Here is a 15,255-nt window from a genome sequence, read left to right as displayed (position 1 = left end):
CGTGGTTGGATGTCAATGAAAGATAGTCTGTTGGGAGCCGTTGGTGAGGTATGTGGATGGACAAAAGGACCACCGAGGCACTCGGAAACAAGGTGGTGGGATGGTGAAGTTGGAAAGAGGATTGACGACAGGAGGAAGAAGTTCAAGAAGTGGCAGAAGACGAAGGGTACGGGAGCAGAAAAAGCAGAGCATGAAAGTTATAAGGCAGCCAAGAAGGCTGCAAATAAAGAGGTAGCAAAGGCACAGGAGGCATGTAGGAAAATGATCGGAGAACGCTTGGATTCGGAAGAGGGTCAGAGAGCGGTATTCAGGATTGCAAAGCAGATAGCGAAAGAGAGGTGTGATGTAATGGGGGTGAATTGCTTGAAGGATGAAGTGGGACAAATCGTTCTGGACCCAGATGGAATTAAAGGAAGATGGAAAATATATATGGAAATGCTGTTGAATACAGAGAATGAATGGGATGGCAACATAGAGAGTAACCCAGTTTTAGGACCGGCAGAGAAGATAACTGAGAAGGAAGTTAAGGAAACGATAAAAGCAATGAAGAGTAGAAAAGTGGGAGGGCCAACGGGAGTTGTGGGAGATATGTTGAAGGCAACAGGAAGTTGGGGTGTGAAGAGAATGACAGAGATCTGTAATCTGGTGGTGAAAGAAGGCCGCATTCCAGTGGATTGGGAACTGAGTACCCTCGTCCCTCTATACAAGGGGAAAGGTGACCCTCGAGTGTGGCTCGTACCGAGCGATAAAGTTATTGGAGCATGGAATGAAGGTATTGGAAAGGGTGTTGGAGAGGAGGATTAGAAAGAAAGTGAAGATAGACGAAATGCAGTTTGGATTTATGCCAGGAAGAGGAACGACAGACACGCTTTTTATTGTGAGGCAGTTGCAGGAGAAGTACATGGAGAAGAGGAAGAAGTTGTTTCTTGGGTTTGTTGATCTGGAGAAAGCATTCGATAGGGTTCCACGCAAAGTATTGACATGGGCATTGAGGAAGTTAGAAGTGGAGGAGTGATTGATAAGAGTAGTGATGGCAATGTACAAAAGAGCGCACACAGCTGTAAGGACGAAGGACGGGAACAGTGGTGAGTTTGAGGTGAAGGTGGGAGTGCATCAGGGGTCGGTACTAAGTCCACTACCATTTGTAGCTGTGATGGAGGTGCTGGCTCAGAACGTAAAGGAGGGTTTACCGTGGAAGTTGTTGTATGCAGATGATCTGGTGTTGATTGCGGAAAGTATGGATGGACTGAAGGAAAAGATGAGCAAGTGGAAGGAATGTATGGAGACAAAAGGTCTGAAGGTGAATATAGGAAAGACGAAGGTGATGGCAAGTGGTAAAGCATGTGGTGAGGTGGAAAGAACTGGGAAGTGGCCATGTGCTGTGTGCAGGAAGGGTGTCGGAGTGAACTCCATTCAATGTACAATGTGCGCTGAGTGGGTTCATCAAAAATGTAGTGGTCTGAGAGGGTCATTAACCAGAGTGGCACCTACATTCAAATGTAAGGTGTGCACAGAGGGAGCTGCAGATGGAGGAAATGTTGAGTTGGATCTTGGAGACAGCGTGAAGCTGGAAGGTGTGAAAATTTTTTGCTACCTCGGAGACTAGCTGAATGGAGAAGGTGGATCAGATTTGGCAACGGTTGCTCGAGTGAGATGTGCATGGAAGAAGTTTCGGGAACTGAGTGGCGTGCTGATGAGGAGGGGAGTGTCGTTGAAGCTGAAGGGAAAGGTGTATGCTGCATGTGTGAGAAGTGTTATGATTTATGGGAGCGAGACATGGGTCATGAATGTAGAGCAGCAACGAAGGCTGGAAAGGGTGGAAATGCGAATGGTTCGGTGGATGTGTGGAGTATTGTTGAGAGAGAGGAAGACAAATGATGAATTGCGAAAGATGATGGGAATTGAGCCTGTGATTGATGCTGTGAAAAGGAACAAGTTGAAATGGTTTAGTCATGTGTTGAGGAAGGTTGAAAGTGACTGGTTGAGAAGAGTGATGGAAATGAATGTAGAAGGAAGTAGAAGACGGGGAAGACCGAGAAAGACTTGGCTGAAGATGGTGGAAGAAGAAATGCGGGCAAGGGGGTTAACCAGGAGAGATGCAGAAAATAGGGCAAAATGGAGAAGATTGTCATGGGGACCGCAAGGCTAACCCCCGCTCTAGCAGGGAAAATGGCCTTAAAATGCATATTGTTGTGTTGTTGTTGTTCAGGGTGACAGTGGTGACTCCAATACTCTTTGTGAAAGACTCCAGAGTTTGTGAAAGACCAACCACCAACTAATGCTAGCAGTCAGGTTATTTATCTTTTCATCCATCTCAGGGATGCAACTCCCTTCCAATTAATGCCCTTCCCTTCTAATTTGTTGTGCAATGCCCTTCCCGTGAAACCCAACTCTGGGTCTGTACTTGGACAAGGAATCAAACCCAGACCAGACAACTCAAACACAAATATGCTACCTCTGCACAATCCTTTCAGGTGTGTGTGTGTGTGTGTGTGTGTGTGTGTGTGTGTGTGTGTGTGTGTGTGTGTGTGTGTGTGTGTGTGTGTGTTTCAATAAAATGTGTAATATATAGTTAAACAACAGAGAGAGGGCCGATGTTAAGCGTTACTAATACCTAACAATGGGGCTAGCGTGTGCTGGAATGATTGCATGTCATCACTCAGCTATTACCCCTAAGGCAGTGCAGAATGACAACATAGCATAGTATTCGATATATACTCAACATCAAAAGAAACTTATCAAATCTTTCTGACACTCATTGAAATCCTCCATGCAAAAATGAAAAATATTTGAACACAGAGGTAAAGTTCAGCTATCTTTACTAAACACATGTCAATAAACAAGAGGTTGCCTCAATCACAAAAAAATGAAAAGCATGAACATCATAAGGGGCGGTGCAACAAAAGTCACAGCACTGCAACACAAAGGCACGCACCTGAATACAGTCAAAACAACATGACACAGGAATGGACACAACACTCCTAACAGTCAAGGACAAAATGACAGCAGTCCTCAATATCGTGTGTGTCCTCCCTGAGCTGTGATGCAGGCTGTACACCTCCGACGCATGCTCTCTACCAGGTGTCTGATGCGGTCCTGGGGAAGTCTGTCCCACTCCTCCTGCAAGACTTGAATGAGCATTTTCCCATTGACAGCCATTGCTCTCCTCGATGCAAGACGTCGACCAAACTAATCCCATAAATGCTCAATGGGATTGAGGTCAGGGGAATAAGGCATCCAAGGCATCACTTCAACACCCTGTTCCTGGAGGAAGTTGGTGGTCAGGCGAGCAGCATTGGGTCAAGCGTTGTCCTGCTGGAAAACTGCGATGTCAGGATGAGCCTGGAGAAATGGCAGCAGATGAGGTCTCAAAACTTTATTGACATTACGCTGACGAGTGAGATTGCTTTCGATGACGACCAGAGGTGTCCTGAAACGCGTGGAAATGCCAGACCATACCACACTGGTCCTCCCCAATGATTGATCTAGCGAATACAGCATGGTGCATACCTTTCCCCACCTCTGCGCCATACCCGTTGATGCCCATCAGCAGCATGGAGGCAAAATTGGACTCATTACTGAACAAGACTGCACTCCTCTGTTGCTATGTCCAGCGGCGATGCTGCAGACACCATCTTAGTCTGTTCCGCCGATGCACTGCGTTCAACACTGGACCTCTGCAAGGACGTCTTGCCACCAGGCCCCGACTTCTCAAGCGCCTCCACACAGTAGAGACACTGATGCGGTTGTTGGGGCGAACTTTTGTCACTGCAGCTGTTTGCGTCACAGGGCGGAAACGATCACGAAGATGCTGCAGCACAATCCAGCGGTCTTGGTTTGGGGTGTTTGCCCGTGGTCTTCCTCTTTGTGGACCATCATTCACAGTTCCAGTTTCACCGTAATGCCTGGCCAGGATAAAAATTTCAGGCTGTGCGCAACCAAGATGTTGGACAATTGTTCACTGGCTTACACCAGCATCAAGCATCCAAATTGCCTTGAAACGTTGTTCAGATGTCAGGCGTGTTATCTGAATTTTCTTGTTGTTTTCCCTGTCAGAAACCTTTAGAGTGACTATAGACAACAGTAAATGAATGTCTAAACACGAGAACTGAAGGATTTCATTATGAGGGTCATTATTTAAAGGGAAATATCCCTATACAGAACCACTCAAGCATGCCATTGTTGATCAACCAGGTGATTGAAGTGAAGGTCCCGTTACATAATCAGCCATTACAATTGAAGAAACTGTTTGCAAAGCTGCACATTTCAAAAAATGAAAGTGATAAGTTTATTTTGATCAGTTTATAAGGCCTGTGTACATTTAATTATACAGCATATGTATATATATATATATATATATATATATATATATATATATATATATATATATATATATATATATATATATATATATACACACATACACATACACAGCTTTGGCTGTTGTGAAGCCACAAGCTCAGCAATGCCATTACGGGCCATGCAATTTTAGTTGTCGTCATGTGTCACCTGACACCAAACCACCCTGTCTGTGGCAACACCAAAGGGCAAAGCGTTGGAAGAAAGGTAGTTGGACAACAATAGTATGTAAATAACTCTTCTAACAAGAGCATGCTACTTTGTGGTGGTTAAACGGTTAAACGAAACTCGCGCGCTCCCTCTACCCATTGTCAGATCGCTGCTGGGTCAAAGACAGAGCTCCAATGATAACTTATCAAATCGAAGGCAAACCAGAATACTGGCTTTGTAAGTCATGGGATTGGCTTTGCATCACGTTTTGTCCGACAGATTTTATTTTCAAAACCTTTTGGTTGTTCGTATTGCCCCAACCATTGTATTTACGCGCTAGATGACATCATGATTAAAAGTCACGTGGAAATGGCTATGATGGGACACAACAACAAAAGAAGATATATATTTAAATGAAGTCTTAAGGAGATGTCATGTGAGGGCATTTGAGATAAGAGGAGTGGTTGAGCCATGTTGATGAGGCGTATAGTAGTACGTGGTAGGATGTTCACGGATTGGCCAATGCCCCTCCCTACTCATGCCACTGACGTCACATTCGGCCGTTAAATCATTGTTATTGATGCTGAAGAGATCTACCATGGGCAGGTGTAGTACTTCCGTGCATTCTGTCCATTGCCATACTCAAGGCAACGTGCTGATTTGTAAAAGTAAATATGCTATCCACATTAAAGAATCATTACTTCTGTTTTACCTCATTGCATACCTACAGAAGATATCGTTAAATATTGTAATGCAGAAAATATTTTCCTTCTTTTGCACGGATTTGACGTAATAATAAAAGAATCTCTATTTCTCAGAAATCGACGAGTGTTCCAATAACAACGGAGGCTGCAACCACCTGTGCCATAACACTGATGGAAGCTTTGAATGCACCTGCCAACCTGGATACCATGTGTCCCCAGGAAACCAGACCATCTGTGAGGGTAAGCAAGTTTCCCTTTTGTCAAATTGTTTACAATTCAAAACAACTTGATTTAACATCATTGGAATCTCCCACGTCGAGGCTGTGTCTATAATGGGCCTATCACTATCCCATTACAGACAGGTCGGTTGTCTCTGTGTCTTCTACCACGCACTTCCTGGTCTTTCACCCTCTGTTCTTTCCGTGCTCTGTCCTCCCCATGGTCCACCGTCAACCCCCTTCTGGTGAAACTCCCAAAATCCAGAATCTATGGTCACCTCCACTCATTCATTCCTCTTTTTCCCACCTTTGGAACCAACTTCCATTTCCACATCCTCTTCAATCTCATTCTTCCCTCTGAATCTTCAAGTTCATCACAATGTCAGATCATCCCCCAACCAAAACTATGATCTTCTATACCCTCATTAACCCTCCCAGACCCAAAGCACTCCTCCTTCCAAGTTTCCATTTTTTTCCTTCCTGAGAATTTGCTTCTGTATCCATCTTGTTCAATCCATGCATCCTCCCCTATCCCTCATTCCTCCCCACACCCATTATTAGTCCCCTACCGGTGTACACCGGAGGGGACTATAGGTTTGCACGCCGTCCCTCCGTCCCTCAGTCCGTCAGTCCGTCAGTCCGTCATGCAAAGAACAGTTTTCCGGACTTCTTTTTCTAAACTCTTCATGCTAATGATTTCAAACTTGGCACATGGTTTCCTCATGATAAGTTACAGATCAAGTTCGAACTTCACGACGTTTCGATCATTTTTGACAAAGTTATGGCACTTTGAACTTTGGGAATTCTGATAATTCTGATGATCCTTCACTCAGTGCCATTTTAAGTTTTAATTTCCTTTAAAAAAGATTTTCTCTGCAATAATTGGACCGATTGAGATCAAATTTTCACCGTAGGGGGGCTCGGTCTGTAGAATATTTTAATGGTAATTATGACGTCACAGGTCACGTGGTTCGGCCGCCATATTGTTTTTCATGAAAACACGAAAACCCCTTTTTCTCTGCAACGGCTGAACAGATTGAGGCCAAACTTTGCAGGCAGAATCGCATACCCATGACGAACAAAAAAGTCAGCGAGCATGACGTCATGCGTCACATGGTTTCAGAGTTATGATGTTTTTTGGCATGAACCTTTAAAACCGAGCTCCTCTGTCATTTTTGATCCAATCAAGGGGAAACTTCGCAGATCTGTTCAGCATGTCAGTCTACTAAAATGTCCTTTTGGAATTTGCGATAGGGCGCGTGGTTTGGCAGATATTGTTAATTAAACGAAAATATTAAGGAAATGGATATCTTGTGGCGGACACAAAAGCCCACTGGCGTGGTGACATCATTCCACGCACCAAGTGGGCGGTGGCCACGTCCGAGGGGTAGGCGTGGCCTCATGAGAGACACCGGGCGCCCAGCCCGGAGCGGTACAGTGTTACAGTGTAGTCTTGAATAAAGGCGTTTATATGTTACCGCTTGTCCGCTTCCTCCTTGCTCACAAGCAGCGCGCGTAACGCCGCGCTTTATTGGTGACCCTCGACGTTGGATCTGCCGGAGCGATCCTTCCACACGCGACGCCATCGCCATGGCCGCCTTCGTCAAACTTCCGGAATTTTGGGAGGCTCAGGCCGAAGTCTGGTTCGTCCAGGCCGAAGCCCAATTTCAGCTTCGGCACCTCACCGGCGATGACACGCGCTACTGCCACGTCGTCGCCTCCCTCGGGCCCGACACGGCCGCTCGAGTTGTGTCCGTCCTTCGCCACCCACCGGACGGCCACAAGTACGAGGCACTCAAGCGGCTACTCCTAGCCACGTTCAGCCTCACGGACGACGCACGGGCCGACCGCCTCCTGGATCTCCCCGAGCTCGGTGAGACGCGCCCGTCGGTCCGAATGGACCATATGCTGTCACTGTTGGGCGACGAAGCCCCCGGTTCGCTATTCCGGGCGCTTTTCCGTCGCCAACTTCCAGCGCAGGTTCGCCTCGCGTTGGCCGGGACCGGGCTAACGGAACCCCGAGCATTGGCGGCCGAGGCGGACAAGTACTTCGCCGCTTCGGACACGCGGGCGAGCGTTGGCGTGGCCGTCACGGCCTTCGACGCTGCTGTTCCACAGCATCATCTTCTACAGCACGCTGAGTTTCAGCAGCATGCTGATACGCACCTCGTGAACGCCGCCACGCCCCGCCCACCGCCGCGGCGAAAACCGCCACCGCGGGGAAACCCGTCGACTCCACCGGCCTGGCGGAGCCAGCCGCGCTCCTCCAGCTCCACCACCTGGTGCTGGTTCCACGCCAAGTTCGGCCACGAAGCTCGGCGGTGTCATCCGCCGTGCTCCTTCAACGGGTCGGGAAACGCCCGGGCCGGCGCTCAATTGTGGCGATGAGCGCCGGCCGTTCGAGCAGCCTGCTGTTCATAACGGACACCTTCTCTGGGCGCCGTTACCTGTGCGACACGGGAGCACAGGTGAGTGTCATTCCCGCCGGCACGTCAGACAAGCACGCCGCGGGTGGGGGCCCCGCGCTGCTTGCCGCGAACGGGACGCCCATCCGTACGTACGGAAAACGCTGCCTCTCTCTGCGGTTTGGAGGGCAGGTTTTCCGATGGACGTTCGTCACCGCCGACGTGCCCATGGCACTGCTTGGCGCGGACTTCCTGTGCGCTAATGGGCTCCTGGTCGACGTCAAGCGCAGACGGCTTGTCCAGGCCGAGACGTTCAGCTCGCTCGCATGTGCGTTGCCCAGCTCAACGAGCGGCTTGCCAAGCGGCTTGCCGAACGATTCGGTTCCGGCCACGTTGGTCTGTACGCTTCCGGCAGCGGACGCATTCACCCGCCTCCTCGCCGGCTTCCCGGCCCTCATGCGGCCCACCTTCTCGGCGGGGGCCGTCAAGCACGGGGTGGCCCATCACATCCCCACCGTCGGGCCACCGGTCTACGCCCGGGCACGCCGCCTCGAGCCGACGAAGCTGGCGGTGGCAAAAGCGGAGTTCGCTACCCTGGAGCGACTCGGCATCGTTCGGCGCTCAGAGAGCGCTTGGGCGTCGCCGCTGCACATCGTGCCGAAGCCCGGCGGGGGATGGCGACCGTGCGGGGACTATCGCCGTCTCAATGACGCCACGACTCCCGACCGCTACCCCGTCCCCCACATTCAGGACTTTTCCGCCCGTTTGGCGGGCAGGTCCTTCTTCTCGAAGGTGGACCTCATACGCGGCTACCATCAGGTCCCCGTCAGGCCGGAGGACGTCCCGAAGACGGCGGTCATCACGCCATTCGGACTCTTCGAGTTCCTGCGCATGCCCTTCGGTCTGAAGAATGCGGCTCAGGCGTTCCAGCGACTGATGGACAGCGTCCTGCGCGACTTGGATTTTGTCTACGTCTACCTGGACGATATCCTCGTCGCCAGCGCGTCCCGCGAAGAGCACCTACGCCACCTCCGCACGCTCTTCGAACGCCTGGGCCAGCATGGCCTGATTGTGAACCCCGCAAAGTGCCGGTTCGGCGCCGCCACAATCGATTTTCTGGGGCACCGTGTCACCAGGCACGGAGCCGTCCCCCTGCCGGCCAAGGTGGAGGCGGTGAAGGGGTTTCCGCGCCCCCGCACGATCAGAGGGCTGCAGGAGTTCCTGGGCATGGTGAACTTTTACCATCGGTTCCTGCCCCGTATCGCCCAGCTCCTGCGCCCCCTGCACGAAGCTCTCCGAGGTAAGCCGGGCAAAGGCGACGTTACCTGGACCGAGCAGATGGACACGGCGTTCACGGGCGCGAAGCTCGCCTTGGCTAACGCCACCATGCTCGCGCACCCGGCGCCCGATGCACCGATCGCCCTCACCACCGATGCCTCGGACTACGCGGTGGGCGCGGTGCACGAGCAATGGGTGCGTGGAGCTTGGCAACCGCTGGCGTTCTTTAGCCGGCAGCTTCGCCCGCCCAAACGCCGTTACAGTACCTTCGACCGCGAGTTGCTCGGACTTCACTTGGCGGTCAGGCACTTCCGCCATCTGCTCGAGGGCCGGGCGTTCACTGCCTTCGTCGACCACAAGCCGCTGATCTTCGCGATGGGCAAGGTCACCGAGCCGTGGTCGGCCCGGCAGCAGCGTCACCTCTCGGCCGTGTCCGAGTACACGACGGACATCCAGCACGTCGCGGGGAAGGACAACCCGGTGGCGGATTGCCTTTCCCGGGCCGTCGCCCACGCAGTCCACCTCGGCATCGACTATGCCCGGATGGCCGCGGACCAGGCCGCTGACCCCGACGTCCAGGCCTTGCGGACCGCCGTCACGGGCCTCCGCGTCACCGAGGTGCCGTTCGACGGCGCGGGCGCGGCCCTCTTGTGCGACGTCTCCCTCGGGCGTCCTCGCCCCATTGTGCCCGCGGGCTGGCAGCGCCAGGTGTTTGACGCCATCCACGGCCTGTCCCACCCGGGCGCGAGGGCCTCCCAAAGGCTGATCGCCGACAAGTTCGTCTGGCATGGCCTCCGGAAGGCCGTCCGCGGCTGGGCCAGGACATGCCTCGCGTGCCAGCGCGCCAAGGTGCACCGGCACACCCAGGCCCCGTTGGCCCCGTTCACGGTGCCGGAACGCCGGTTTGACCACGTCCACGTGGACCTGGTGGGACCTCTGCCCCCCTCGCGGGGTTTCACCCACGTCCTCACCATGGTGGACCGCACCACCCGGTGGCCGGAGGCCGTGCCCTTGGCGTCGACAACGGCGGCCGATGTCGCGCAGGCTTTCATCGCCACCTGGGTCGCCCGGTTCGGCGCCCCCTCAGACATCTCATCCGACCGCGGCCCCCAGTTCACCTCGGAGCTTTGGGGGGCGGTTGCGCAGGGGCTCGGGGTCCGGCTGCACCGAACCACGGCCTACCACCCCCAGGCTAACGGCCTGTGTGAGCGATTTCACCGCTCATTGAAGGCCGCGCTCCGGGCCACCCTCCGCGACGGCGGCTGGGTCGACAGGCTCCCCTGGGTCCTGCTGGGCCTCCGGACGGCGCCCAAGGAGGACCTGCGCGCATCCGCGGCGGAGTTGGTCTTCGGGCAACCGCTGCGGGTGCCGGGCGAGTTCCTCCCCGACTCCACGGCACCATGGTCCGCGGCACAGCAGCGCTCCGCTCTGCAAGAGACCGCCCAGAGGTTCGCCCCGGTGCCAACGGCATGCCACGGGCACCCACCGACGCACGTCGCCCCGGAGCTTCGCACGGCGGAGTACGTCGAGGCCACGCCTACCCCTCGGACGTGGCCACCGCCCACTTGGTGCGTGGAATGATGTCACCACGCCAGTGGGCTTTTGTGTCCGCCACACGCGCCCCCCCAGAATTCCCGCGCACCTGGAGGGCCAGTTTGCGGGGCAGACGAATGACCCGACCGAAGCGCCCCCTGGCGATCGGCGGCGTCCGGGGTGCAGGGATGCCAGGTGGGATGCCCCTGGCTGCTCCTGGGATGGATCTGCCGGAGCGATCCTTCCACACGCGACGCCATCGCCATGGCCGCCTTCGTCAAACTTCCGGAATTTTGGGAGGCTCAGGCCGAAGTCTGGTTCGTCCAGGCCGAAGCCCAATTTCAGCTTCGGCACCTCACCGGCGATGACACGCGCTACTGCCACGTCGTCGCCTCCCTCGGGCCCGGCACGGCCGCTCGAGTTGTGTCCGTCCTTCGCCACCCACCGGACGGCCACAAGTACGAGGCACTCAAGCGGCTACTCCTAGCCACGTTCAGACTCACGGACGACGCACGGGCCGACCGCCTCCTGGATCTCCCCGAGCTCGGTGAGACGCGCCCGTCGGTCCGAATGGACCATATGCTGTCACTGTTGGGCGACGAAGCCCCCGGTTCGCTATTCCGGGCGCTTTTCCGTCGCCAACTTCCAGCGCAGGTTCGCCTCGCGTTGGCCGGGACTGGGCTAACGGAACCCCGAGCATTGGCGGCCGAGGCGGACAAGTACTTCGCCGCTTCGGACACGCGGGCGAGCGTTGGCGTGGCCGTCACGGCCTTCGACGCTGCTGTTCCACAGCATCATCTTCTACAGCACGCTGATGTTCCACAGCATCATCTTCTACAGCACGCTGATGTTCCACAGCATCATCTTCTACAGCACGCTGATGTTCCACAGCATCATCTTCTACAGCACGCTGTGGTTCAGCAGCATGCTGATACGCACCTCGTGAACGCCGCCACGCCCCGCCCACCGCCGCGGCGAAAACCGCCACCGCGGGGAAACCCGTCGACTCCACCGGCCTGGCGGAGCCAGCCGCGCTCCTCCAGCTCCACCACCTGGTGCTGGTTCCACGCCAAGTTCGGCCACGAAGCTCGGCGGTGTCATCCGCCGTGCTCCTTCAACGGGTCGGGAAACGCCCGGGCCGGCGCTCAATTGTGGCGATGAGCGCCGGCCGTTCGAGCAGCCTGCTGTTCATAACGGACACCTTCTCCGGGCGCCGTTACCTGTGCGACACGGGAGCACAGGTGAGTGTCATTCCCGCCGGCATGTCAGACAAGCACGCCGCGGGTGGGGGCCCCGCGCTGCTTGCCGCGAACGGGACGCCCATCCGTACGTACGGAAAACGCTGCCTCTCTCTGCGGTTTGGAGGGCAGGTTTTCCGATGGACGTTCGTCACCGCCGACGTGCCCATGGCACTGCTTGGCGCGGACTTCCTGTGCGCTAATGGGCTCCTGGTCGACGTCAAGCGCAGACGGCTTGTCCAGGCCGAGACGTTCAGCTCGCTCGCATGTGCGTTGCCCAGCTCAACGAGCGGCTTGCCAAGCGGCTTGCCGAACGATTCGGTTCCGGCCACGTTGGTCTGTACGCTTCCGGCAGCGGACGCATTCACCCGCCTCCTCGCCGGTTTCCCGGCCCTCACGCGGCCCACCTTCTCGGCGGGGGCCGTCAAGCACGGGGTGGCCCATCACATCCCCACCGTCGGGCCACCGGTCTACGCCCGGGCACGCCGCCTCGAGCCGACGAAGCTGGCGGTGGCAAAAGCGGAGTTCGCTACCCTGGAGCGACTCGGCATCGTTCGGCGCTCAGAGAGCGCTTGGGCGTCGCCGCTGCACATCGTGCCGAAGCACGGCGGGGGATGGCGACCGTGCGGGGACTATCGCCGTCTCAATGACGCCACGACTCCCGACCGCTACCCCGTCCCCCACATTCAGGACTTTTCCGCCCGTTTGGCGGGCAGGTCCTTCTTCTCGAAGGTGGACCTCATACGCGGCTACCATCAGGTCCCCGTCAGGCCGGAGGACGTCCCGAAGACGGCGGTCATCACGCCATTCGGACTCTTCGAGTTCCTGCGCATGCCCTTCGGTCTGAAGAATGCGGCTCAGGCGTTCCAGCGACTGATGGACAGCGTCCTGCGCGACTTGGATTTTGTCTACGTCTACCTGGACGATATCCTCGTCGCCAGCGCGTCCCGCGAAGAGCACCTACGCCACCTCCGCACGCTCTTCGAACGCCTGGGCCAGCATGGCCTGATTGTGAACCCCGCAAAGTGCCGGTTCGGCGCCGCCACAATCGATTTTCTGGGGCACCGTGTCACCAGGCACGGAGCCGTCCCCCTGCCGGCCAAGGTGGAGGCGGTGAAGGGGTTTCCGCGCCCCCGCACGATCAGAGGGCTGCAGGAGTTCCTGGGCATGGTGAACTTTTACCATCGGTTCCTGCCCCGTATCGCCCAGCTCCTGCGCCCCCTGCACGAAGCTCTCCGAGGTAAGCCGGGCAAAGGCGACGTTACCTGGACCGAGCAGATGCACACGGCGTTCACGGGCGCGAAGCTCGCCTTGGCTAACGCCACCATGCTCGCGCACCCGGCGCCCGATGCACCGATCGCCCTCACCACCGATGCCTCGGACTACGCGGTGGGCGCGGTGCACGAGCAATGGGTGCGTGGAGCTTGGCAACCGCTGGCGTTCTTTAGCCGGCAGCTTCGCCCGCCCGAACGCCGTTACAGTACCTTCGACCGCGAGTTGCTCGGACTTCACTTGGCGGTCAGGCACTTCCGCCATCTGCTCGAGGGCCGGGCGTTCACTGCCTTCGTCGACCACAAGCCGCTGATCTTCGCGATGGGCAAGGTCACCGAGCCGTGGTCGGCCCGGCAGCAGCGTCACCTCTCGGCCGTGTCCGAGTACACGACGGACATCCAGCACGTCGCGGGGAAGGACAACCCGGTGGCGGATTGCCTTTCCCGGGCCGTCGCCCACGCAGTCCACCTCGGCATCGACTATGCCCGGATGGCAGCGGACCAGGCCGCTGACCCCGACGTCCAGGCCTTGCGGACCGCCGTCACGGGCCTCCGCGTCACCGAGGTGCCGTTCGACGGCGCGGGCGTGGCCCTCTTGTGCGACGTCTCCCTCGGGCGTCCTCGCCCCATTGTGCCCGCGGGCTGGCAGCGCCAGGTGTTTGACGCCATCCACGGCCTGTCCCACCCGGGCGCGAGGGCCTCCCAAAGGCTGATCGCCGACAAGTTCGTCTGGCATGGCCTCCGGAAGGCCGTCCGCGGCTGGGCCAGGACATGCCTCGCGTGCCAGCGCGCCAAGGTGCACCGGCACACCCAGGCCCCGTTGGCCCCGTTCACGGTGCTGGAACGCCGGCTTGCCAGTGCATTCGGAGTCGCACTAGACTGATTCCGTTCCGGGTTCTCCCTTTTTCGGAGGTAACATTGGGACATCAAGTGTCCAGTTTTATGGCAAAAAGCACAAGTAGGCCCGGGGGAGAACCTCGGGGTCGGCCTGGAGCCCCCCGAAAAATAAGTTTGTCTTGGGCCCGTAGCCCTCGGATTTCTAACCGTTGGGGTATCATAGTTGTCCCCATAATCATCTCGAGGCCGCCGCCATGTAAGGTCATTCTCCGCCCCGGGTGTTCCATAACTCCCCTGCTGAAGTCTAGGCGAGGAGTTAGGTTTGTGGACCCCTATTCGGTGGGTTAAGGCATAATCATCTGCCATGGTGGCTGCGTCCCACAACTTCGGTACTTTCTTTTCCTGCAGGTACACTTTGATGTCCTCGTGGACACACTGCTGGAATTCCTCCACCAGGATCAAGTCCCGCAATGTTTCGAAGTCTTTCCCGACTCCTTTTGACTCACACCACCGATCAAACATGTTTTCTTTCACTCTGGCAAACTCCACATGGGTCTCACTCTCCCTCTTCCTGGCATTCCTGAATTTTTGCCTGTAAGCTTCCGGAACCAACTCATAGGCTTTGAGGATGTGCTTCTTCAGTACCTCATAATCTGCACATTGGTCCATTGGTAGCGCCGAATAAATTTCCTGAGCTTTCCCCACCAGCACACTTTGCACGAGTATGGTCCATGCCTCCTCCGGCCAGTTTAATTGTCGAGCCACTTTCTCAAAGTGTGGAAAAAATTTCGCGACTTCTTTTTCACTGAACGGTGGAACCAGCCTCACATGTCTGCCCACATCCCAGGTTTTCTGGTTAGGTGTCGACCCCGTCAGCAAGGGTGGTGCCTCTCCCCGTTCTCTCATTAACTCCAGCTCCTTGAATTTGATTTCTTGCTGAAGCTGCATGTCACGTTCCTTTAATTCCCTTTCCGCTTTTCTCTCCTCTGCTTCGAGGTCCCTTGCAGCTCTCCTTTCCTCTGCTTGTTTATTCTGGAGTTCTCCTCAAGCCGCACCGCACGCCCTCAGCCTCGTCTCACGAACGTCAACAGCGCGACACAGCGCGCTCTTTCCGGAGGGGCGGAGCCAAACCGAGCAACATATATATATGCACATCGATCATTGATCGTGAACCAGAAAATATAATAAATTACTGATATTTAGCGACTCAAAAGGTTCTTTATCAACAACTTATTTTGTCGTGCTTCTGCTGACCTGTCTGC

The 15,255-nt window shown here is 55.7% G+C and overlaps 1 protein-coding gene across 1 annotated transcript in view; it reads left to right on the top strand.

The window, feature by feature from the left end:
• The window catches only part of LOC137424248 (uncharacterized), a 207,243-nt gene that overhangs the window by 43,022 nt on the left and 148,966 nt on the right, over window positions 1–15,255 (top strand). The window contains exon 17 of the mRNA XM_078771992.1: window positions 5,328–5,453. Within this exon, the coding sequence (XP_078628118.1) occupies window positions 5,328–5,453 (126 nt within the window). The remainder of the gene's footprint in view (window positions 1–5,327; window positions 5,454–15,255) is intronic.

This window comes from Myxine glutinosa, chromosome 1 (assembly GCF_964187855.1).
Source record: "Myxine glutinosa chromosome 1, kmMyxGlut1.1, whole genome shotgun sequence".
NCBI classification, from domain to species: domain Eukaryota; kingdom Metazoa; phylum Chordata; class Myxini; order Myxiniformes; family Myxinidae; genus Myxine; species Myxine glutinosa.
The sequence above is the reverse complement of the archived record's forward strand: the minus strand, read 5'-3'. Positions and strand labels throughout refer to the sequence as shown.